This window comes from Phragmites australis, chromosome 8 (assembly GCF_958298935.1).
Source record: "Phragmites australis chromosome 8, lpPhrAust1.1, whole genome shotgun sequence".
NCBI classification, from domain to species: Eukaryota; Viridiplantae; Streptophyta; class Magnoliopsida; order Poales; family Poaceae; genus Phragmites; species Phragmites australis.
Genome location: NC_084928.1, coordinates 13,756,889 through 13,779,447, shown reverse-complemented (window position 1 = coordinate 13,779,447; position 22,559 = coordinate 13,756,889). Strand labels below are relative to the sequence as shown.

General features: G+C 42.6%; 2 protein-coding genes across 4 annotated transcripts; one reads left to right on the top strand and one right to left on the bottom strand.

The window, feature by feature from the left end:
• The first annotated feature begins 11,338 nt into the window (after positions 1-11,338).
• LOC133926670 (phosphatidylinositol 4-kinase gamma 5-like) lies at positions 11,339-15,279 on the top strand. Of its 2 annotated transcripts, none has more exons than XM_062372693.1 (2): positions 11,339-11,575; positions 12,641-15,279. In XM_062372693.1, exon 2 carries the CDS (start codon positions 12,780-12,782, stop codon positions 14,877-14,879), a length of 2,100 nt encoding a protein of 699 aa, XP_062228677.1. In that variant the 5' UTR covers positions 11,339-11,575; positions 12,641-12,779; the 3' UTR covers positions 14,880-15,279. The 2 variants fall into 2 exon arrangements, with proteins under 2 accessions (XP_062228677.1, XP_062228678.1); XM_062372694.1 differs by having other exon boundaries at positions 11,339-11,581.
• Positions 15,280-15,696: 417 nt separating this feature from the next.
• Positions 15,697-20,964, bottom strand: LOC133926671 (calcium/calmodulin-regulated receptor-like kinase 2). Of its 2 annotated transcripts, XM_062372696.1 has the most exons (9): positions 20,769-20,964; positions 20,519-20,640; positions 19,893-20,321; positions 19,476-19,629; positions 18,706-18,832; positions 18,440-18,525; positions 18,271-18,342; positions 16,640-16,843; positions 15,697-16,331 (listed from the first exon to the last, which is right to left on the bottom strand). In XM_062372696.1, the coding sequence occupies exons 3-9, from the start codon at positions 20,228-20,230 to the stop codon at positions 16,014-16,016; spliced, it is 1,299 nt and encodes a 432-aa protein (XP_062228680.1). In that variant the 5' UTR covers positions 20,231-20,321; positions 20,519-20,640; positions 20,769-20,964; the 3' UTR covers positions 15,697-16,013. The 2 variants fall into 2 exon arrangements, with proteins under 2 accessions (XP_062228680.1, XP_062228679.1); XM_062372695.1 differs by having other exon boundaries at positions 20,519-20,964.
• Between the last annotated feature and the right edge of the window lie 1,595 nt (positions 20,965-22,559).

The following is a 22,559-nucleotide window of genomic DNA, read 5'->3' as shown; positions in this document are numbered from 1 at the left end:
AAGGAATCTCTGCTAAGCATCAATAGCATAACTTCCAGCTTTCACAGCAAATCCCAGGTCATTTGTCCTTGTGCACAATACTCTTATGCTCTAGCCTCTAGCCATGCCCGTACACTCAATCCATGCACTGGCCCCCGGCCACCATAAATAACCTCAGCATGAACCATAGATACACCACTCCTTCCTCACCTCTCTCAACTGCAATGTCTTCCTCAACTCCACCAAACCCACCCAAGAAATATTGGGTGACTTCCATCCCCTAGGGGGTTGAACCACTGATATGCTTTTGTGGTAAGCCTTGTAGGCTTCGCGAGTCCCAGGACATCTCCTACACCTATGGCAGACACTTATTCATGTGTGCCAACTACCAGTACGACCCGTCTTGATATGGACCATATGACTACCCACCAGTATAGCGATATAGATTACTCTTGTGGTAGTTTTCATACGATTGCATGCACTTTCTTACTAATATTCCCTCTTGTTTCATTTATCCAGTCTCCTGTATCTATCTGTGACTTCATGGGATGGCCGGACATGGAGCAAACTGAGGACCAAAAGTGATGGGTCAATATGAGCATGCGGTGGAGGAGGCAAGCTTATGAACGCTGGGAGTACGAGCATCAACAGGAGGAATTATAGCTGAAACGTTAGGAGGAGGAGCGCACGAGGAAGGCAACGAAGGAGCACATCACGACTGAAGCATGCGAAGCTGACAGGGAAATGAAGCGGGAGAGAGCCCACCGCTCTAAGGCAACAGGCCTCGATGCCCTCATAAGGCATTTATTGTAACCCAGCCTATTTTATTCCTTAAGGCATGTTCGGTTTAGCACCGTCATGCTTTTGGGTTAGTCCTTAGCCGCATCGTATATGCTAATATTTGTTGTCGTCATCTCTTTATAATTAGGATGCATTCATGCTATGACGAAAAACCCTACGTCCCTGTAATGTTCATTAGCATATATAACCTTCGTACCGAGTTTTATGATAATTATGCTTCACAACTATTATTGTTCCAAAATAATATTATAGCCTCCCAAGGTTACATCACTTAAAAAATTACTCACACAATTTTACATCAAATAATTAAAGAAATATCGACAAAAATACATCAAACCAAAAATTAAGAAAAAAATTAAGCACTTCGTGTTGTCGTTTCGACAAACTATTTGCAAAACAAACATTTTTGTGCTGAACCAGTCACTAAAGATAATTTTTGCATGCATAAAAAAATTAAAATATTTTTTGTATTTTTGGTACTATAAGAGAAAAATCAAAAAAATAGCTTTTCGTATAACCAATCAGCGAATTTTTTTTTCTATTTTCATTGTGGGAAAACATTTTCGTAGATCCAAAGTGTGGAAACTTCATTTTTTGCACTTTGAATCATGGAATATATTTTCTATATTTCAATCAGCAAAATTTCAAGTTTTTGCGTATTGAATTAGCGAAAATCTAGTTTGTGCAATATTTTTGAAATTCCCGCGAGTTCGTTGTGCGAAAACTAGATTGCTCACAAGGAACTCGCGACAATAGGTAATTTTGTAATTTTTCGAATTTGTGCAATATTTTTGAAATTTCTGTAAAAATAATATTTAAAAAGTGACTTTTTGACTCAAAATTGGGCGCCTGAACCATACATATTTGCTCAAATATGTGTCTCCCACGGTAAATCATATTAAGATATATGGACAAAATGAGGTGTACTACTATGTAGGCTATCTAAGGGATCTATTCACAAAATGACAATCATCTTAGGATCAATTTTTGCACAAGCGCATGATAATGTGAAGCATTTCTTCGAATTCTCTTTTCTTCTTCGAGTGGAGAAGTAGATAGATAGGTGGTGACGCTCAGCCGCTGCTCTTTTACTGTGGACATGGTCACACACTGGTGCAATCAAGTGGCACGTGCTTGCGAACCAAACACAGGAGCTAGCCGCCTTGTCCGTGCACTTTTTGCTGAGCTAGAAGGGATAATACCGCCAGCGAACACTGACACTTCAGCCGTCGTCCCCATCACCCCAACCTGACAGCTCCTAATCAGCCAACCAGGGGAGTCCCTGTCGGAGGAGCCCATAGGATTTCACCAAACACCCACAGAAATTAAAACTACCCTTGCATGACAAATGGAATCCATGTTATAAACAAACAGCCATCGATCACAATCATCTAGACTGCGATAACTTAATCGAAGATCAAGATCCCTGCAAAAGTGCCGCAACCGAACCGGAGATATTGTAGATATAGGCTGGCTGGTCTAAGATTCTCAGCTCAATGACATGTTTGGAACGAAGGATTTCGAAACGAGTTTCAAATTATTTATATTGACTTGTACGGAATTTCTTCGTATTACTTTTTATATAAAACACCCATGCATTCTAAACAGACACTAACTCGTCGGTTTTGATCCACCAGATTAATTACAATTATCTCAAATCGTTTGTGCGCGTAGCATCGCTCTACATTGCAGCATATTATCACCTAGTTATCGCAAACGGCAGGTTACCGATCGATCGTTCTCAGTCTGAGCTGGAAAAGGGAGACTCCGGCCAGCCGGAGGTTCCATACTCCTTCCGACAGCTCGCGCACGTCGCCGTCGATCGATCCCCCGCCGGAACTCCGCCGTGTGACCCGTCGTTTTCTCTCGTGCGCTTTTGCATCTTTAATTTCTCGGCTCCATATCTGTCGTCGCTTTTGCAGATTCGTGTGCAGGGCACCGCGGAGTGCTCTTGACAGCTTTGGGATGGGATCAGAGAAAGAAACAGATATAAAGAAAACCAAGACCGATCACGTCGGGATGATAGATACTTTGATCCATGTACTTTAATTTATGCATGCGTGTTCTGATCAAGTACAGGAAGTGTGATGATACTAGGCTTTGCTCGATTGGGTCGTGCGGACCAAAAAAATGCGGATGAGTAGATTTCATCTTGGAGAAATGTTCATAATATTGTAGCTTGTTAATTTCTGTAATTTTTTATCATCATTCCGTTTTACGAACGCTCTTGTCATATTCTAAGGTCGCCCTTATGTGGTTTGAGGGGGAAACATGGAGTGCCGATGATATCCTACCAAAGCGTCGAGGTTGATCTAAATACATGGTTTGTGCTAGGCAACCCCCAGAAATTATAAGTTGTCTTCTCTTACGATTCAAAATCCGTCTTTAATGGGGTTTCGGTCTCAAATGAGGTTTCAATTCAAAGCATCGATAATGTTGGTTTGAAGTGGATCTCAAGGCCTATGCAACATACTTGATGTCAGCTCAACACGTGTGTGAGTAGTGGGGTGGGGGAAGCTAATAAGAGAAAAAAAAATTACAATAGTCGCCACCCCTAAACTTATGCGTGAATTTAGAAAAAAAATACAAATAACACATTTTATATTAGGAATATAGATGGGTCCGAGAGTGAGGACTGAACATGTGAAAGAGAAGGGGTGTGTTGGCCCACCTCAGCAACTCCTCAAGATATACTCGTCCTAGCAATATGTTTTTTCTAAACCACCTCAGCACATGTGAGTCTCACCTTGAAACTATACCTTACACCAAACATTGCCGTAGATCCCACCTTAAAACCACCTTTTGCAAACAGATGATCCGAATAAGACGTCAGAAACAAAAAGATGTGACAAAAAGGCCAAAACGCTTGAACGACATTGCGGAAGACATAAACTGAAGCTAACTTATTTTGTTGCCATATATAATTCACAAGAACCGCACACCAAGATCGTTGTACATTTGCAGTGGCAAGCATGCACCTGCAGACCTGCTACCGTGAAAAGAAAAGAAAAGGAAACAAGAAACCCGGCCTACACTACGCACATCATGAGCCTTATCTCTTATCGCTTTGACAGGAAAACCGGCATGGGTTTAGACGCTTGCCGTCGTGGAGCACCAGATGCCGAGACGCCACCGCCGTACGGTTGGTTCCTGGGTGCACGGCCAGGGAGCCTGCTTCGCTTGGACGGACTGCAGTGAAGAGCAAGGGGCCAACGCAACGCGACGGCCCTACTGCATGCCTGTCTGCATGCGACGACGCATCCACGCCGGCCAGAAAGAGCAGCGTCGAGCATGCATGGGTGTGGAGCTTCGTTCTGCATGCCAGTGTCACGAGTACGAGCTGTGCTTCCGTGTTGCGCCAGATAAAAGTTGGTGTAACTGAGCTGGTGCGTATCCGGTGACAATACACGTACATTCAGGCGAACGGATTATGGCAGTACTAAAATAGAGACAAACTAAACTAGACGTGTACATGTCGATTGAGACTTTTCCTCCCCTGGTTGATGCAAAGCTTCAAAACACCAAAACAACCTTTGCATAAAGCCAAACGTAGAAGGAAGTGCACCTTTTTATTTGAAGAAGCTTGTGCCATAATTATTTTAGATCCATTCATAAATAAAAATGGCAAATTAGTACTGTACATGGATACTGCTTTTCATGAAGACCTTAGAAAATTATTGGCTTACAATAAGGTCCTTGGAACTTTCTCAAACATTAACACAAGGATGCAGGAGCGTAGCAATTTGTGTTGACAGCATGCACAATCCAAGAATTCACTACTACATGACTATAAATTAGTGTCGGTTGAAAAACAGCTTCACTATTGGTTTTTCAACCAGCACCCTTTACTCGGTACTGATAGTTATTGACTATTAGTGTGGTGTCTTGAACCGGCACTAAAAGTTCTTTTCAATGCTGGTTCATATCTCCAACCAGCACTGATATGTGTTCTCAAGCCAAAAAAAAATAAACGAGCTGGCTCATGAGAGCCGGCTCGGCTACCGCTCCGTCGCCACTATTGTCCTCCTGCAGCTGCCACCGTCATCGTGCTCAAATCAACTCATCTCATCCATACACATATATCTCACAATCAAATCAAATCATCTCACGTAGTCTTCAGAACTCAACCTCTAATATAATCAAGCACCTTACTTCTACAAGACGAACGCTAATCGGTAAGAACTCAACAACCTCTAACGAATCTGCAAGAACATCAACCAAGTCATAACCCCTCCGGCCGGTCGTGCGGCACACCCAACGGTGGCACCATCCTCTAGACGACGACTGGCCACGCGGCTCCCCCCCTGACCGCACCGCCCAAATCTAGTGGTTTCGCCGGCAGTGGGCGACAACAAGCCACGCAGACATGTAGATCCAGCCATTGGCCAGCGGCGGCGCTGCAGACCATCCTTCGGCGGCACCCGCCAGCCGGTGACGCCCTTACAAGATAGAGCTTCTCTCGGTGTCACCTCCGCCGGCCGGTCTTGTAAGGAGGCTGGAGGAGTGGAGGCCGGAGGTGAGGCCGGTGGGGGAGGAGGTCGGACGAGAGACCGGATGAGAGAGAAATGGGGGGTGAGGACTCAAGGAGTGAGGTCGCGAGGTTGAGATACCGAGAGGATAAGGACGCACTTGAGTTGTGACTGAGCCGAGCGGACACCAGCGTGAGCCAAAAATCCATTGCATAAAAATTTCGGGTCCGATCGTAGTATCAGTGTCGGTTCATAATACGAACCGGCACTGATACTAGTTATCAATGCCGGTTTTTATCTGAATGGACGAGTTGATGCTTGGCATTACTACCAATCGGTACTGATACCCTATCAGTACCGGTTTTGACTAAACTGGCACTGATGAGGTGACACTTATGACTAGTTCTGTAGTAGTGATTGTATTGTGATAGCATCGGTAATTAGCATTCGCAAAATAATGGCCTAGCTTAATTGGTTGAGGTGAAATGTACGTCTAGACCACTCAAGTTCAAGTCATCTTTATGCAAATTTGAGTGAGTACCTATTTCTTTTAAATAACTTTGTGCATCCTAGATGTCTTGACGTCTTGTTGGTGTAAAGGTCGGAAGTTGTATTTCTATTATCTAAAAAATCTATCAATAGGGCTACATGTTGAATATGAGGATGATCCTAGGTCTACATGTGAACAACAATGTCACATCAGAGATCGAAATGGGAATCTACTCGTTGACAATGAACACCACCTGATTTGGGTATCTCAATCTTCCGCCTATAGTCTTCTTTGGATGCATGCACACGAAGAATGCCAAAACATTATTTTGCTCACACTATATTTCCTGTTCGAATTAGAAGCAACAAATGAGAATAGCACAACTACATGTTAGAATGTTATTCTTCTCGTTGCTCCATGGACGAAAGAGGGAGAAGAAACAGAAGAGAAGGGAGGAGAAGGTGACTGACGCATCAAGTTCCCTTTTACCTACCGGCAACTGGGGTCACGCGAGCCATCTCCATCGTTTTGTGAAACTGGCACAATCTCGACCACACCACCTTCCTTGTGACCTCCCCTTCCCTCCAAGAGATCGTGTGGTGACTAGACCTCGAATAGGGCACAAGTAATGGCATGAGCTCAATCCATGAGGCGGTGGCAGGAGTATGAGAAATGGACCTTCTTGGTGTCGTCGAGGTCCTAGGCACCGATGAAGATCTGAGGGAGGGCATGCCAGAGGAGGGGATGTGAAGGAGGAGATGGAGAGGAGGGGAGCAGTAACTAGATCTGGAGGACGGGAGGAGCAAAGGAGAGGAGGAGATTGCAAGCGATGGAGTACTAGAACGGTTGAGGGGGGAGAGAAAGTTGCTTTTTTCCGATTTAACATTTGGAGCCACCAAAACTTCGGCCACATAACTTCTTCCTATTTGGTTCAAACATACACTAGGTGTGGTCTTAGTGAAAGAGTATTTCATGTCAAGATGAACATAGGTAGACAAGTTTCTTAATTTGCGCCTGCAGCGATATTTGCTCCATGTGGGAAAGGTACAATGGAAATTTAATTCATGATCCATTGGATGGCTACCATTTTGTTGGCCAAAAAGGAAAGCTTTAGTCGACCTTCTGCCATTCTCTTTATAAATTAAATTATTATCTTAAGAAGTGTGGAGATATTTGAAACTGAGGCATCCTAAGGAATAAGGATTTGAAGCTTGTTCTTGCACAACCTATATATAAGTTTTCATATTTCTTATAGGGATTGTAATAGATACAATATTTGAAACTGTGGGATCCTAAGGAATAAGCGATTGAAGCTTGTTCTTGCACAACCTATACATAAGTTTGCATATTTCTTATAGGGATTGTAATAGATACTTCCTCCCTTCTTGCATGACTGGATTGATCCGTGAAATGTTTCATTTGTATATGTTGTTGTTCGAAAGAGACTATATGGCAACATATAGGTATTCAACTCATTCAGGAATAAAGTGTCCCTCTTGTGCTCATCAATCATCACATGGCCATGCAATGGTAGTAGGAAGAGAGGAGGCCAACATGGAAGTTGAGGGGAAACTCAACTCGAGGTAGTAAATGTTGCACTGAGCCTAAAGATTCATCAGCAATATGATTGGAGGAGGCGGAAGGACCTTACAGTAGATTGAAGTGAAGGACGAAGTTCCAATAGTGGAGAGTATGAGATGTTCCAATAATGGGGAAGCTCCTCTGGAAGTAAACTTGTATATGGTAGATTTTTAAAATTTCCCTCCATTTATGTCAAGTTGTAATTTGTGCAACCGTGTACTATGTTTTTTGGTGGATCTTGATGCATAGGAAAATAAAGCATGCGTAACATTTTTTCTGAATTCTTCCACACATTCCATGTTCGAGTTTTCTTTCATGAATCTTTTGAAATAAATGTAAAACATAATATCATAATATGTATGGATATCATATATATTTCTGAACAAGAACATATAATGAACATGTGTAGTGGTTTCCCCAAACTGCATAGTGAAATACACTATGCCTTACCCATGTGAAAACATGGCTCATCCTCACCTGGTGATAACGATAGTAGTGACTAGGTAATAGAGTCAATGGCAGCAAGTTAGAGCTAGGTTTTATGGCCCCCGTGTCCCCTCAACCTTAGCTCCACGCACAGTAGGCCGGCCCAGTAGTAGATGATGGTTGTTGGAGGGGGGGGGGGTTTGACGTCTAGCAGACCTATTCAAAACCTTAGGTAGGCCAGGTTTTAGGATGGGCCTTTACTATCTAAATTCGATCTCTATGTAAAATCTATGAGAATAAGCCCTACCTAAAGCCTGATATGTATTTATTAGCAACCTTACCTCTGAGTAGTAAGCTGGACTGACAGTAGATGAGGGGGGTAGAGAGTCTCGACCAGTAGGCATATTCGAAACCTTGGGTTTTGGAATAGGCTTTGGCCTACTCCAATCTTGATCTAAAACCTTTGAACCTAGAATCATCCAAAGGCTAGCACATGTCTATACATACGAAAACCAAAGCTTGGCCGGTCAACAAAAGCAAGGCCTAAAACAAACACTAGTGAGATTCACAACCTACCAGGTTGCAGTGGAGACAACACATGAATGGAAATAACAACCAAATAGCATTTTAAGAAATTAAGCCATGAACTCAAATATAAGGTAAAACATAACTGCAATACCATCCATTTACAAAAAATTGGGGGAAATAGAAAAATATTCTCAAGGAGATGAAACATCTAAACTAAAGAGAGAAACAAATTGATTTTGGTACCCTATCTCTTACACTACACTGCAAGTTACACAAGATCTGTTGAACATAATCATAATATTAGAGATATGGACACTTTCATAGAGCTAGCAACCTTGATGTGCACTTCCAAGAGGTAAGGGTTGGCATTGAACCATATCTAGGGATGAGAGCAAGGATATGAGGGGGACAATGACCTTAACAACCTACCATGGAGGCAAGGTAGAGAGTGAGCAGGTGAAGGAGATGCAATAGGGTGCATGGAGATAATGACCATGAAACCTGAATAAAGGAGGCATAGTCGATCTAAGAGAGCACATGTGCACAAACAAGTGGATATAGTAGGGTCTCTTTGCGTCTTCGGAATAAGGAAAAATACATATATATATATATATATATATATATATATATATATATATATATCCTGTAGGTACGCGCAACGTACCTGCAGAATGTGCACAAGTCGCGCGCGCATCTGACAAAGTAGCCAATCAGACTCTGACACTCAAGCCAGCCCCACCGACTGGGCACGCTGCCACCCACCTACCCCGCAGGACCACTGGATGACCAAGCGCGTTTCCACCTCATGAGCAGCGATTGTAACCAATTGCAACTATGTATATAGAGATGTTACAACTATAAGTAGAGTGATTACAACTATATGCATAGTGAAATTGCAATTTACCTGTCCAGACTGACTGATTGTAACTAATTACGATAATATTACAATCGGCAATGTTGTAACTATATTATTCAGCATGTTGTAACTAGAGTATCTATTATATTGTAACTAGTTCACACTCGACAATGCATATCATAACTAGATTGTCTCCTATGTTGTAATTAGAGTGTTCACCATATTATAACTAGTACTCACTCGATAATGTATTATCGTAACTAGAGTGTCTACCATGTTATAACTATGTTATCATAACTAGAATGTCAACCATGTTATAACTATATTGTTCAACATATTATAACTCGGTTGTTCCTGAATCACAACTGAAACCCAAGTTATAACTGCAGTATAGCACAAAGCTTAACTGGGTGACTTATATGGATGTAACTCTGTTATGATCCTAAAACTTCATCAAAATATAGCCTTCATAGATCCCATTTTATTAAGCATATTTTTTTTCCAATAATATGATTCAAACGGATTAAAAATTGAATCTGTGTTTCTAGAGATATTGTATTTTAATGATTGTAATCAACGGAAGATTCTCTACATAAAATCTTGTCTAGTGGGTAGGATGATAAGTAACGTGACATAAGTTGGTTGGCTGACTCCTTTATTTTGTGCATGTTGGAGGTGGAAAAGGAGCGCATATGCATGCACCCTGGTTATGCACTGTTTGAGTGTGTTCTATGCATACGCATATTTATATACAGAGTGAACTGCACAAAACTACAAGTATTATGTCTAGTAACATAAAACTATAAATATTGTGCACTAATTTCATACAAAACCCAATTTTAATTGAATTGACCCAAAAAAGTGATCTTATATTTCTCCAAAAATCCTAGAACTTTTTATATGTGTTCTATAATTCATGTACAACCCATTTTAATTGAATTTAGCCAAAATGACTATGTAGAATTTAAACTAAAATTCTCTGAAAAAGACTACTTTTATAACTCCTAATAATTGTTACGGCCTCAAATAAAATCCCAAAAATCTGGAACAAATCATTAGTATTCTTCTTATATGATGAACTAATTTATAAAATTATTTTCAAGCCTAGTCTATATGGTAAAAAAGTGAGTTCCTTTATAAGTACAAAGGAACTTACTTTTTCACCATACAACTTAGGTTTGAAAATAATTTTAGAAATTAGTCCATCATATAAGAAGCATATTCATAATTTGTTCCAGATTTATGAGATTTTACTTGAGGCACTAACAATTGTTAGGGGTTATAAAAGTAGCCTTTTTCGAGAATTTAGTTTTTAAATTCTACATAGACTTTTTGGGTGAATCCAATTAAAATGGATTGCACATTGATTATGGAAACATACAAAAAGTTATAGGATTTTTGGAGAAATATAAGACCATTTTTGAATGAATTTAATTAAAATCGGATTTTGTGTGAAATTAGTGCACTATATCTATAGTTTTATGTTACTAGACATAATACTTGTAGTTTTATGTTATAAATAATACAATATTTATAGTTTTGTACAATTCACTCTTATATATATGGTGATAATTGTACATAGTAGAACTCATGTATGGCGAACTAGGGTTAAGCTACTACCAGGAGCTTGCCTAGTTAGGGTGGTAGAGCAAGAGCGATAATATAAAAGAGACAATGAAAATGTCGTTGATTGTAGGAGGCGATGCCACAAAAGGCAGCATAGCAACAGGCAATGGCTCGCCAAGTAGGAGTGGGGGATGTGGGCTCTACAAACAAGAGCATGGGGAGCAATATCACATCATAGACATCAACGAATGCTTACAACACACCGATGTCTCTTTAACCCATGTTTAACTAATGCTTATGGAGCTAAGAGCTAAAACAGCTTCATATGCATATCATTTGTTCCCAACCATTTCCATGCCAAGATGGTGAAGAACAAAAGTTCCTCTAAGCAAACCAAGTATATGTTCCTCCTAGGTGGTATAACTTTATTTTCAAATAAATAGACTATTCTTTGAGGGGCACCAGTTCCCAAGGTAAATGCAATTAGAGCAAAATAGAGGGTGGCAAGAGCAAATAGGAGGAGGACGCAATCCCTCCCACACCCTCCTCACCTCTACTGAACCATGGTTATTTGTTAACCCGCCTCCTTAACCCCTCTCTAACCCATCCCGCTCCGCCTACTTGAGGCGCACCACCCCTCACGAACACAAAACAGACAGCACGGAAGCCGAGAGTGCTGAAGAGGAGTGGGAGGTGGGAGGTAGGAGGCAGAGCCGCTCAGTGGGCTGCCGGGAGGTGGGGGCGTGGTGCCAGCGACCGAGAGGTGGTGGTACCGCGTCGGCCGCCAGAGGGGAAGGTGGTGTCTTCTCTGGGCGCAGCGCCAGATCTGCGGCTCCGCCGGTGGCGGGCCGCCATTCCCGACGCTCCGCATTGGATCAGGTACGGGTAGGGGCTCCTTCTCCCCGAGTTTCTTGTGGTTCTCCGTTCGCTTGGTGCTCGTTTCACTAATTCTGCCGTCTCTAGTTATTTTTGTTTCTATTTTAGCCTCCTTTTTCTGAGCTCGGAGAGCAAAGGTGGCATTTTTAGCAGGAAAAAACTGTGCTTTCTTTCTCAGAGAAGCAGCACAGCTCCATTTCTAGTACCTTCTAGAGCAATAATTTCCGATTGCTCTATGCTCTCAGAGCTAGGCTGCTTGATTCCTCAGCCTGGTGAATTAATGGCAGTGGATTCATGTTTGTGGTTATTTTTTCATCTTCGCTTTATATCATTAAGCATTCTTTTCGTCATCCATTTGTGCCACCAGCTGATCTATCATCTATGTCGATCGAGCTGTGGAGCAACATTTGTGCCTGTGCAGCTACTGCAGTAGTGTAGATTCAGCTCAAGAAGTACACTATTCCTGTAGTTAAAGGGCCATCTTTGACAACTGCGTCAGAATTTTTCCTAACCCTGATGAGATGAGGTGGCTGATGCGTGCAGCTACCTGAAAAATTGAGGTGTGGGTTTTGAGGTTTATTGTTCTGGTTGCAGCGGCGTGCCTGGATCTCATCAGTTGACGGAGATTCGGGGGAAGCAAACACAGATACTATTGATGAGAGAGTGAATAGGGGACAGCCGAATCCTAATGATAAAACTGCAAAAGATGCTCCTATGTTCAACGAAAATATCATAGCTTCAACATGTACCTTAAAAAACTGCCTAGTAGTCAACAATTATATGGAAAGTGGTAGTCCACTCCTTATGTACGCCAACTTTTCCTTCACAAATATGAATGCTCACTTTAGCCATGTGAAGTGCTGCGGTTTCTTAATTACTTGACTGTCTGAGTGTGTCTCAAAGAAACTTCCTTATCTTACATTTCATACTTCATGTAGAATAAGGATGAAGCAAGAGTGGTTTGGAAGTTGTGAGGAAAATTATTCTTGTCTTGTTTTCATGCTTGTTACTGATTGGTTTTTGACTTGGGAAAACGATAATGACCCCTTATTCTGTCTCTTCTTGCAGGATCTAGTGATCTACAAGAGCTTGTCGGGTTTCATAACAGCTCCCAGCTGTAGGGGGGTTGCTGCTGTCTTCACCTTCCTTATGTATTATCACTTTCTGGTGCCGTTTAGCTAGTGTGCAAGATTTCCTTCATTGCCTGATGATCACTGCCGTGACATCTCTCTCGCACTCGTCTGCTGAATTTGACGAGCGCAGAAGAAAACAAGAGAGGAGCAAGAAAGGCCTCATTGTGGCACCTGCCTCTAGTGCATTGACCTCAATTCCTTTGTTGCTGTCCGCCATGTCTCGCAACTTGGAGAGCCCAGTGCAGACCCAGATGGCAGTTTCAGCCTTGGACCGAGCTTTTAGCATTGAGTACCCAACCAAAAGTAGAAGCGAGACAAGGGCTAGCGGATGGAAACGTCTTTTTGTTCAGACTGACACTGGTTGTGTCTTGGCTGTTCAACTAGATCGTGGTGACAATGCACACACAGTCAAAAGAAAGCTGCAGGTGGCACTCAATTTTCCCACCGAGGAGAGTTCTCTGACATTAGGTGATCGTGTCATAAAAAATGACCTCAACACCATCAGAAATGATTCCCCGTTACTTCTCACCAAGTCTTTCATGCATCGGAGTTCTTCCACACCGTGCATGTCATCTCCTACTGGCAAGGATCTCCAGCAGCAAAGAGATAGGAGCAGTCCAATTGAACTGTTAGTATGCCCAAGCCGCTGCTCTCGAACAAGGCAGCTCGTGAAGGATGTTGCTAGGGCTATAAGAAATGGTGTGGATCCAATACCTGTTAATAGTGGGCTTGGTGGGGCCTACTATTTCAGGAACAGCAAAGGTGAGAATGCTGCCATTGTGAAGCCAAATGATGAGGAGCCATTTGCACCCAACAATCCAAAAGGTTTTACAGGGAAAGCCCTTGGGCAGCCAGGCCTTAAGAGATCAGTTCGAGTCGGCGAGACTGGTTTCAGAGAGGTTGCTGCCTACCTTCTGGATTATGATAACTCTGCTAATGTCCCTCCGACTGTTCTTGTTAAGATTTCTCATCCTATATTTCATATGAACGAAAGCGTCAATTGTGCTAACAAGAATGCTGCTGAGGGTGGTACACAAGCTGTTAGCAAGATTGCGTCATTTCAGCAGTTTATTCCTCATGATTTTGATGCCAGTGACTATGGCAGTTCAAGCTTTCCTGTCTCTGCTGTTCATAGGATTGGTATTCTTGATATCAGGATCTTCAACACTGATAGACATGCTGGAAACCTTCTGGTAAGGAAGCAGACTGGAGCAGAAAAAATTGGGAATCAGACTGAACTTATTCCTATTGATCATGGTCTCTGCCTCCCAGAGTGCCTGGAGGATCCTTATTTTGAATGGATCCACTGGCCCCAGGCATCAATCCCGTTCTCCGAGGATGAGCTTGAGTACATAGCAAATCTTGATCCAATGAAAGATGCTGACATGCTTCTTATGGAGTTGCCTATGATCCGTGAAGCATGCCTCAGAGTACTAATACTCTCAACCATATTTTTGAAAGAAGCCACAGCATTTGGTCTCTGCCTTGCAGAGATTGGGGAGATGATGAGCAGGGAGTTTACTGGGATGGAAGATCAGCCAAGTGATCTAGAGTTTGTCTGCATGGAGGCAAGGAGGCTTGCAACAGAACGAGAAGACTATTCCACAGAACATGACTCTGGCAATGAGGACTTAACTCAATTTGAACTTGATAGTGAAGATCATGAAATGCCTAAAGAACCATCAGCCTACCGTTCTGAATTTAAGGTGCGAAGCTCTAGAAACCCATTGTCTAAATTGGATGAGGCCGATGATGATGAAGATGATGATGATGACATTGAGGAGGTAGAAAGCAATGCAGGAAAGTTACCTTACCCTAAACCTGTCAATAAGTGGCTTGCTAACATTTCGAAGCTGTCAACCTCACTGAAGGGTGTCACTCTAACTGACAAAAGCCAGCGTCGGCTGTCTGCTGTTCCAAAGGATGTGAATTCTGTGAAAACTTCTGAAAGCAACAGCAACCAAACTGGCTTACAAGTTGGTAACTCGGGGAGTGCAAACGATATGCTCCCAACAAGTGTGAGTTTCGTCAAGCTGGCTGACATGGGGCCAGAGACATGGGTGTTGTTCCTTGAGAAGTTCCAGGAGCTGCTGCCTGGGGCATTCCGCTCGCGCAAGTGCCACGCCACAGCGCAAAGGGCAAAGCAGAGGCTGGGCACTTCTTGCCAGTTTTGAGTTAGTGCAAGAGTAGGGAGGTGAGCACCTGTTCAGCTGCTGCTGTTTGCTGTGGCTTTCTTGCAGGTGTTAAGCTATGCAGATCTAGAATAAAGCCATCCTTTACAGGATTGCAGTAGTATTTGAGTAATTAAGCGCCTGTACCAGAGGTCCATGCCTAGATGATGGCCTTGCTCTGTACATAGTTTTTTCTCTTTTCTTTTTCTAGCTAGACTGCTAGACATGAGTTGCCTGAAGGAAATTGGGATGTGATGTCTGCCCAGTTCTTGGCCACCCAGTTCCTCCACTCATGATATGCATTCAAAAGTTCCATTCAAATAAACATTCAACAGAAGCTTCTGATGTGGTGATTAAACATTGTTCAGACCTCAGATTAATGTCAAAGCTCAACTTACAGTGATTTTGTTGTGTTGTCAGTTGTCTTGCTGTGTATCAGTGGCGTATGTTGTTCTTTATTTATGGCAGTAAAACTCTTCAGTCTGCTACTGTGCTGTTGATGCTGCTGGGGAGTTGATTTTCTTGTTCAAATGGCAATGTACTTAGCTACTTATGGAGTTAAAGCAATGCTGCAGTTTTTAGGTATGAAATCAATTCTCAGAAATTCTAGGTCCAGAATAAATGCTGCAGAAGTGCAGAAAATTGTTCAGGAACGTGGCATGTACTGATATATGCATGTCTCATTTATTTCCAGTTCTAAGTGTTTGTATTGCCAGGGTGCATTAGGTATTTTATTGTGATTGTGAGAAAAAAATTGGGGGAAAGAATACTGGCGCTAATGCAATGGTAGAAAAGTTCACAGCTGATTATTTCGGTGGTGTTTCCTGAACACATGAACTTTCGATGGTTCATCCTTGCCAATTTACTGTCATGTATCCATGGACTTCATTATCTTGTCAAATGCTACACCACTACAGTTGATTATTTACAAGACAACTATTTCAATCCCCAGGTCAGTACGCAAATCCAACTAACATGAATTCTCATGGCAGCCAAGACATCTTCAAGGACCAAAACCACCTGGTGCTTCATCAAACAGCTAGAACTTTCTCAAACCAGGTTCGATTCTCTTTACATTTTGATTACTCGACCAAGTTAAAAACTAACTATGTAAGCAACTAATATACTGGAACAAGCTCATGCCCTTATCGGCATCAGTTCTTTCATGCTGGTAAGGTCACTCAGCTCCACATGCTGGTACTCTATCCTCCTCAGAACGGTCCTGGTCTCGCTCCTCGGCAAAGTTGGTGTGTCGTGCTTCGTCAGCTGGCGCTGCCTGAGTCTTGATATGGTCTGCGTGACCTCTGATATCCAGGGGCGCTTTCTTGGGATCTTGTTAATGCACCGGTAGGCGACATCGGCGAGCATCCTCATCTCTTCAGGGATGTTCCCTACTTGGAGGTCCTTGTCGAGTATCTCATCCCAATCAACCCGTCCCTCCCCTCCAATTGCTGCCTGAAAGAAGAGATGCATCATGTAAGTACTTCCCAGCATGGACGATACTTGTGCGCAGACAGACTTTACAAGGTACCTTCATCTTACTGATTTGTTACCCAAAAAAATTGTGGCCTAATATCACAGGGCATTAGGTGGACTCTACAGAACGCATGCTAAACTGATATCCTAGCTAGTAGTCAAATGTACTTATGTACAGTAAGTGACCAACCTGTAAATCTTAAGTTATGATACCCATTGGGTGTCACCCTTAAGAAAGATGGCTTAATAATTTCAACCGGACATTCAATAGCGTCAAAATGACTTACCAGATTAATGTACTCCATTAAACCTTGTTGTGGATTTATGCCTGTTATTAGTTCAAAAAGTATTATGCCGAAACTATATACGTCACTCTTCTTTGTGAACTTATTTGTGGACATGTAGTCAGGGTCCATATATCCATAGGTGCCCTTGAGGCCCGACTTCCTTCCATCATATACTTCCTCCTTTGATAGACCGAAGTCTGCAACCTGCACCCACCAAGTAAAAAATGAATTACAAGATATTAACATAGTTTTAGGCTAATATTTTGTCTCATGAATAAAATCATGCTTTTAGTTGCATGTATCCAGGTTCAGTTGATCACTGAACTTTAGACCAAGGTTCAAAAATTCATTTGAAGCCTGAAATGCGGAGGTCACCGAATTCCCAATATTCGTGATATTTGGAAAATTTGGTTAAAATTTAGCGAGAATTTGGCCGGATTCACTTGGTCAAACTGGTTTGATCACAACAAAAACTGACCGAATTGGGCATTTAGTAACTAGATGATTTCACCGATTAATCGCTCAATTTCGTCTGTATTCAATCGTATTTTCCACATTTCATTTGTGGTTAAAAAACTGCTCGATTTACTTCGAAAACCGCTCAAATTTCATCGAAAACCGTTCGATTTTATCAAATTTCAGTAAAGTTCAAGAAAAACAAAAAAATAGTTCAACTTTGTAAAATCAATAACTAATTCATCTTAGCTTCAAATCAAATGAAACAACTTTTGTTGGTTTCCTTGTAACATGATCTACATGATAAAAGTATTAATAATCATAAAAAATTGAAGATTTTCTGTGAGAAAATGTATTTGCTAAACCTAGTTAAATGCATAGTTAATTCTTTGCTAATCCAAAAATCATGAAACTAATTTTGTTAGTCTTCTTATATGATCCTATGTCTTTTAAAAATACATGAACTTATGAAATAGTTATTGTAACATGCAGGATTATGTAAATAGGTTGCAAATAGATTAATTCATAACCAACTCATCATACCTCCAAAACTAGTGAAATCACTTTTATTAGTTTGCTTATACTATGAATTTATGTAGGAAAAATAATGGTAGACATGAAAATATTAATTACAGTGTTGTTTCTTAATATGTTCACTTTATATTTGTGACTATGTAAAAATCATAGAGAAATTAATAAAACTCAAAATGAAGTGAAACTAATTTTATAGATCCTCGTAAGGTACACCCTACACACACAAAATATGTGTTTGCATGTTAATATTTTCCTTAACGTGAACCCTACTAAATGAGCTGCAAGCTTTTTAAAACATGTTTTTTCTTTTTTTCCCAAACTTCATCTCCATGAAATATGATGCAAAGGACATTATTTTTGAAAAAAAAAATCACAGAAAGCCTTAGAATTGTCTCTAGTATTTTTAGAATTTTTTGTGATTTTTTTGAAATTTTTGAATTTAAATTCGAAACCGATCGAATTCAGAATTCGGTGTGGACCGAATTGACCGGTTTTTGTGAATATCGACTGGTTTTCGATGAAATTTCGAACCCTGCTTTAGACTCATCATGAGCCAGAATTAGTTTAGTTAAAACAACTGACAGGATAATATTTAAAAGTGCACATGAAGCAGAAATGCATTACATCTTAAATTGTCTAACCTTGGCCCTCATTGAATGGTCCAAAAGTATATTATCAGATTTTAGGTCCCTGTGAATGACAGGTGGAACAGCCTGCACACATTACACATAGCCATAGCTTTGATCAATTGCCAAGATCAGGTTATGTAATGCGAAGGCACACTTCAATAGTCGTCAACTGTAAGCGTACCCCTTCATGCAGATACTCAATCCCATGAGAGACATCGTGAGAAATTTGTAGCCTTTCTTGCCAGCTCAAACTCCGTTTATTGTTGCCTAACAGGACACAATATGAACATAATAAGGGAGAAGTCTTTTGAATGACGGAACAATTAGTCTATTCCATTTTCTGTGCACACACGTATTAAATGCTGTGTGCAACTAATATGCAAATCATTCTGTAATGTTTCTCTGTTTCGTGTTTCATCTTCCAAAGTAGAGAATTGTCTTCCTTACCATACAAAAGGCTTGCCAAACTCCCATTGCTCATGTACTCGTAAATCAGGATGCGCTGGCCTTTTTCCACGCAATACCCAACCAAATTAACAAGATTCCTATGATGCAGCCTACTAAGCAATGCTACCTGCAAACAAGACGTAAGCATGATTGCACTTTGATCAGTTCTTTATCAGAGTCAAATGTCCATAGCCAACTACTTCACACAGATTAAAGGTATTGCAAGTTGAGCTTGCTTTACCCACATGTTCCTTTTTTGTTCTTTCTTGTTTCTTTTGAGGCAACGGATGTTTCAACTTTGGCAAAGCGTGTTCCATCATGCAAGAACATAATTACTATCTGACTACCTGTGGATGTATCTAAGAAAAAGTATCCCTCAAATTAGCTAATCATACGGATGAACTGAAAACGAATAAGAGCTACAATTCTTCAACCTAGGTTGCCCTTCTTTTTCAATGGATTTGCGCTTCTCTCTAGACACAAATTTCTTTGTTTTAGGTGAGTGTGCCCATTTCCCATCTGTTATTTCCCTGCATACTTATGTGACTAGTGCGCAGTGGCAGCAATATGCAGATAGGAGCATAATTGAGGACACAGCATGCCAACAAGCAAGCCTATTTCCAGGGAAGTTGTTCCCCAAGTTACAAATAATACATAAGATTAGCTAAATAAAGTGCATCCGTCTTAGCAGATCCATCACCGCAACGAAAATAGATAACTTTTCTAGAACAAAAACCAAGAAAACGCACACCCGAAAAAGATTACCATACCTCAGTCTGGAACTCTCTTTCCCCTTGCCTTGAATCACTCGCGAGCACCTTTACAGCTACCACATCACCGGTAGCCATTACAGCCTTGTACACAGGACCGAACGATCCTTGCCCCAGAATTGTGGTAAAGTTGGTGGTAGCCTTCTGCAAATCCCTGAACAGCAACCACCAGCAACATCATGAAACAATAAGAAAATGCTAACTCTTTGGAATTGATCATAGATGAGTGGCTACTCCACTCAGTCACAACTACCGATCCATTTGGAATGCAGTAATTTCACAAGGATTTCTTAGCAATTTCATAGGAAACAGTTCAATTCACGTAAGATGGTGGAAAAAATTTTGTGTTCCAAACGGGGCATAAAACGGCATAAGAGCATGAGTACGAAGAACAAAGAGTAACAATAATCATCATACTTGTAACGGTATTTTGGGATGCCGGAGACGGACAGCGGCGGCTCTCTGCCGTTGTGGCCGGCGCCTCTCCACGCCCAGAACGCGGCGCGCTTCTCCGGCGGCGGGTGGCCCCAGTCCGCCACGCTCTCGGGGACCACCGAGACGGACACGCTGGACTCGAGGCTAGCGGAGCCGGCCCGCAGCGTCGTGGTGGTCGACTCCATGGACCGCGTCCGGGCGGCGACGCTGGTCCGCCGCCGGTGCAGCCAGATGGCCAGCAGCACGCACGCCGCCGCGAGCGCCGCGGCGGCGACGCCGGCGGTGACCCCGATGACCACGGCCTTCGCCCTATCGACCATCCCCGCGCGCCTCCCGGTGCCTTCCCGGCGAGGCAACGACCATGCCGTGCGAGGTCACGCCCGGGAGCCGGAGCCGCGGCGAGCCCTCCTCCTGCCATAGAGCAGCAGCACGCATCAAGAAGCAATCGTTCACCGAAACGTCTCACCAGAACGCGCCAAGATTGAAGCGATCCTGCGCGGCGTAACGCGGCAAGAAGCAAATCTTGCGCCGTAATTTGGTGGTGGCAAACCCGCGGAATTGAGCCTGCAAAAAGCCATCTAAGACTATGCAGCAAGTGTGTACCATACCTCGCACCGGGAATTCTGCTCGATGGCGTTGATCCCCAATTCCTTCCAAGAACGAGGAACAGATAATGGATCGAGGAGACGACTGAGAGGAAATTCTCTCTCCTCCTTCGTTGCTTTCTTCTCTGCGCGGGGAGGATGGGTTCAGAGCAGAGCAGACGGGCGCGTGGAAAAAAGCAGCCAATATCTGCCTTCAAAACCCCGTAAAAAAATATTTTCCTTAAAAAATATAAATAAAATCTAGTACTAGCACCCGTAGCATCTTCACAGGACCGGGAGCCTTCTCTGTTCCTCGTTGTCTTGTATATCTTTTCTGGCTTTGTTTCGCTTCTGACGAAGCTGCTACGACATGCTCTTTCTTGTTTATGAGACCGGAGCAGTTGGTGCTCGGCCAGCTTATTTTTGAGATCTTGAGACCCTGTCAACTGTCATGTGCAAATCACTAGTACATAACTTTTAGTCACCTGGTGTCCTCTCAGCGGCCAATTTCTGATATTCTGGTGCTGATAAATGCACTACATGTGTGATATGCTATTGATGTTTAGTTGACAGGTAGGGTCAAGATAGATCTACATGTCACTTGCCTTGAGCGGCATATTCTAGAATAAATACTGTACTATGAATTCATAAAAAAGAAGTCGTATTTACATGCCATCTTCACCATCAAACTTTTGGAAGGAGGCTAAACCTAAGTGACAGAATGAATCCAGGTAGAAACTTCACACTTTCACGGTACATGCAACAATTGTGTAGGTTGTGTATGGAGATGCTATGTTTTTTTCCTCTGTACACTAGTTCTTTTTTTATAATAAGGTGATGAGCACATATCATACTTGCATATCCGTAAATACACTCATATCACATGCTAATACTATTAAAACACTTTTATGTGTAAATAGTAAGTATCAAGATTTAAACCTTGATACATGAAATTAACCCTAAGGCCTCCACCACCACACCGAGAGGTTATCAGATCTAGGACTAGTAGTAAAGGCATCACGCCTCCGCTGGTGCTACCGCCAAAACATTAATTTAGACGCGTCTCATTCGCGCGTAGGATATTATTACCGGGGACCTGCAAATTGATAAAAAAAACCCGGCATAAATAGTCTCAAGCAGTGACGATCCGGACAGACGGCAGCCTTGCATGTATTGAACGTACCAGATCGCATTGATAGAATCTGGCCTTTTTATGCATCTTTTTTATTCCATTCGTTTCTTTTGTTTCAACTGCTGCCAAAACATGCCAACAACTTTCTACTAAAACAAAGCACGGAGTCCATGCCGGAGTGTCGATTCCAAGATTCACGGAGGTGACACTAAGTAGGGGAGGGGTTGAAGCCGGCTGCAGTAAGAATATATCCGATCTAAAATTTGAATAAAAAAATCTAATCTATTTATAAAACACCTAACAGGTGAAAAATCACATCCGGCTCTGGACATGGGTGGGAACTGGGAGTAGTGAGCAGTGGCCTTTGGCAGGAACAGTGGTGGACGCAGGCAGCAACGTGACGCTGAGCTTAGGTGGGTGGCGCGGGAGCAAAGGAGGCTGGCGCCTGCAATCCTGCGAAGGGCTGGTCGGTGGACTGGGCTCGATTGCCGATTGTGCAACTCTTTTCAAGCGCTTGTAGGCACCCACAAGCGAATATATGCCCCCCGCTAGGTGTAAAACCCACGGGGACCCGGCCTGACCCATCCCGTTGCCAGCCCTATTTCCAAGGGTAGCTCTGTTTCTTTCGTCGAATCTCTCGCAGCCCCAGCCTGGACGCCCACAGCCAACGCGACAGGTCATCATGGCAGTGCGCACTCCTCGCTCTCGCCTGCTTCCAACAATGTCACGAAGGGACTACTCCTGATCCGACAATACAGCTGGATCACGCTTCTGAGCAGGAGGGGCCCTGATGGTCGGTAGGACACCGACCCCAGCTTGTCGGCCGGAGGCGACCCAGGTCATGCGCTCTCCATCAACACAGGAATTCCTTCAAGCTGCTCGCATGGCTTGCTTCTCATATGATGATATCTTGCGGCCAAAGTCAATGCCAAA

Coding starts and splice junctions, on each gene's coding strand:
- LOC133926671 (XM_062372695.1), bottom strand. CDS start 20,230: ATGGTCGATAGGGCGAAGGCCGTGGTCATCGGGGTCACCGCCGGCGTC. Junction 19,630..19,892: donor ATCCCAAAATACCGTTACAA/GTATGATGATTA, acceptor GTTGCTGTTCAG/GGATTTGCAGAAGGCTACCA. Junction 16,844..18,270: donor ACCATTCAATGAGGGCCAAG/GTTAGACAATTT, acceptor TGGTGGGTGCAG/GTTGCAGACTTCGGTCTATC.
- LOC133926670 (XM_062372693.1), top strand. CDS start 12,780: ATGATCACTGCCGTGACATCTCTCTCGCACTCGTCTGCTGAATTTGAC.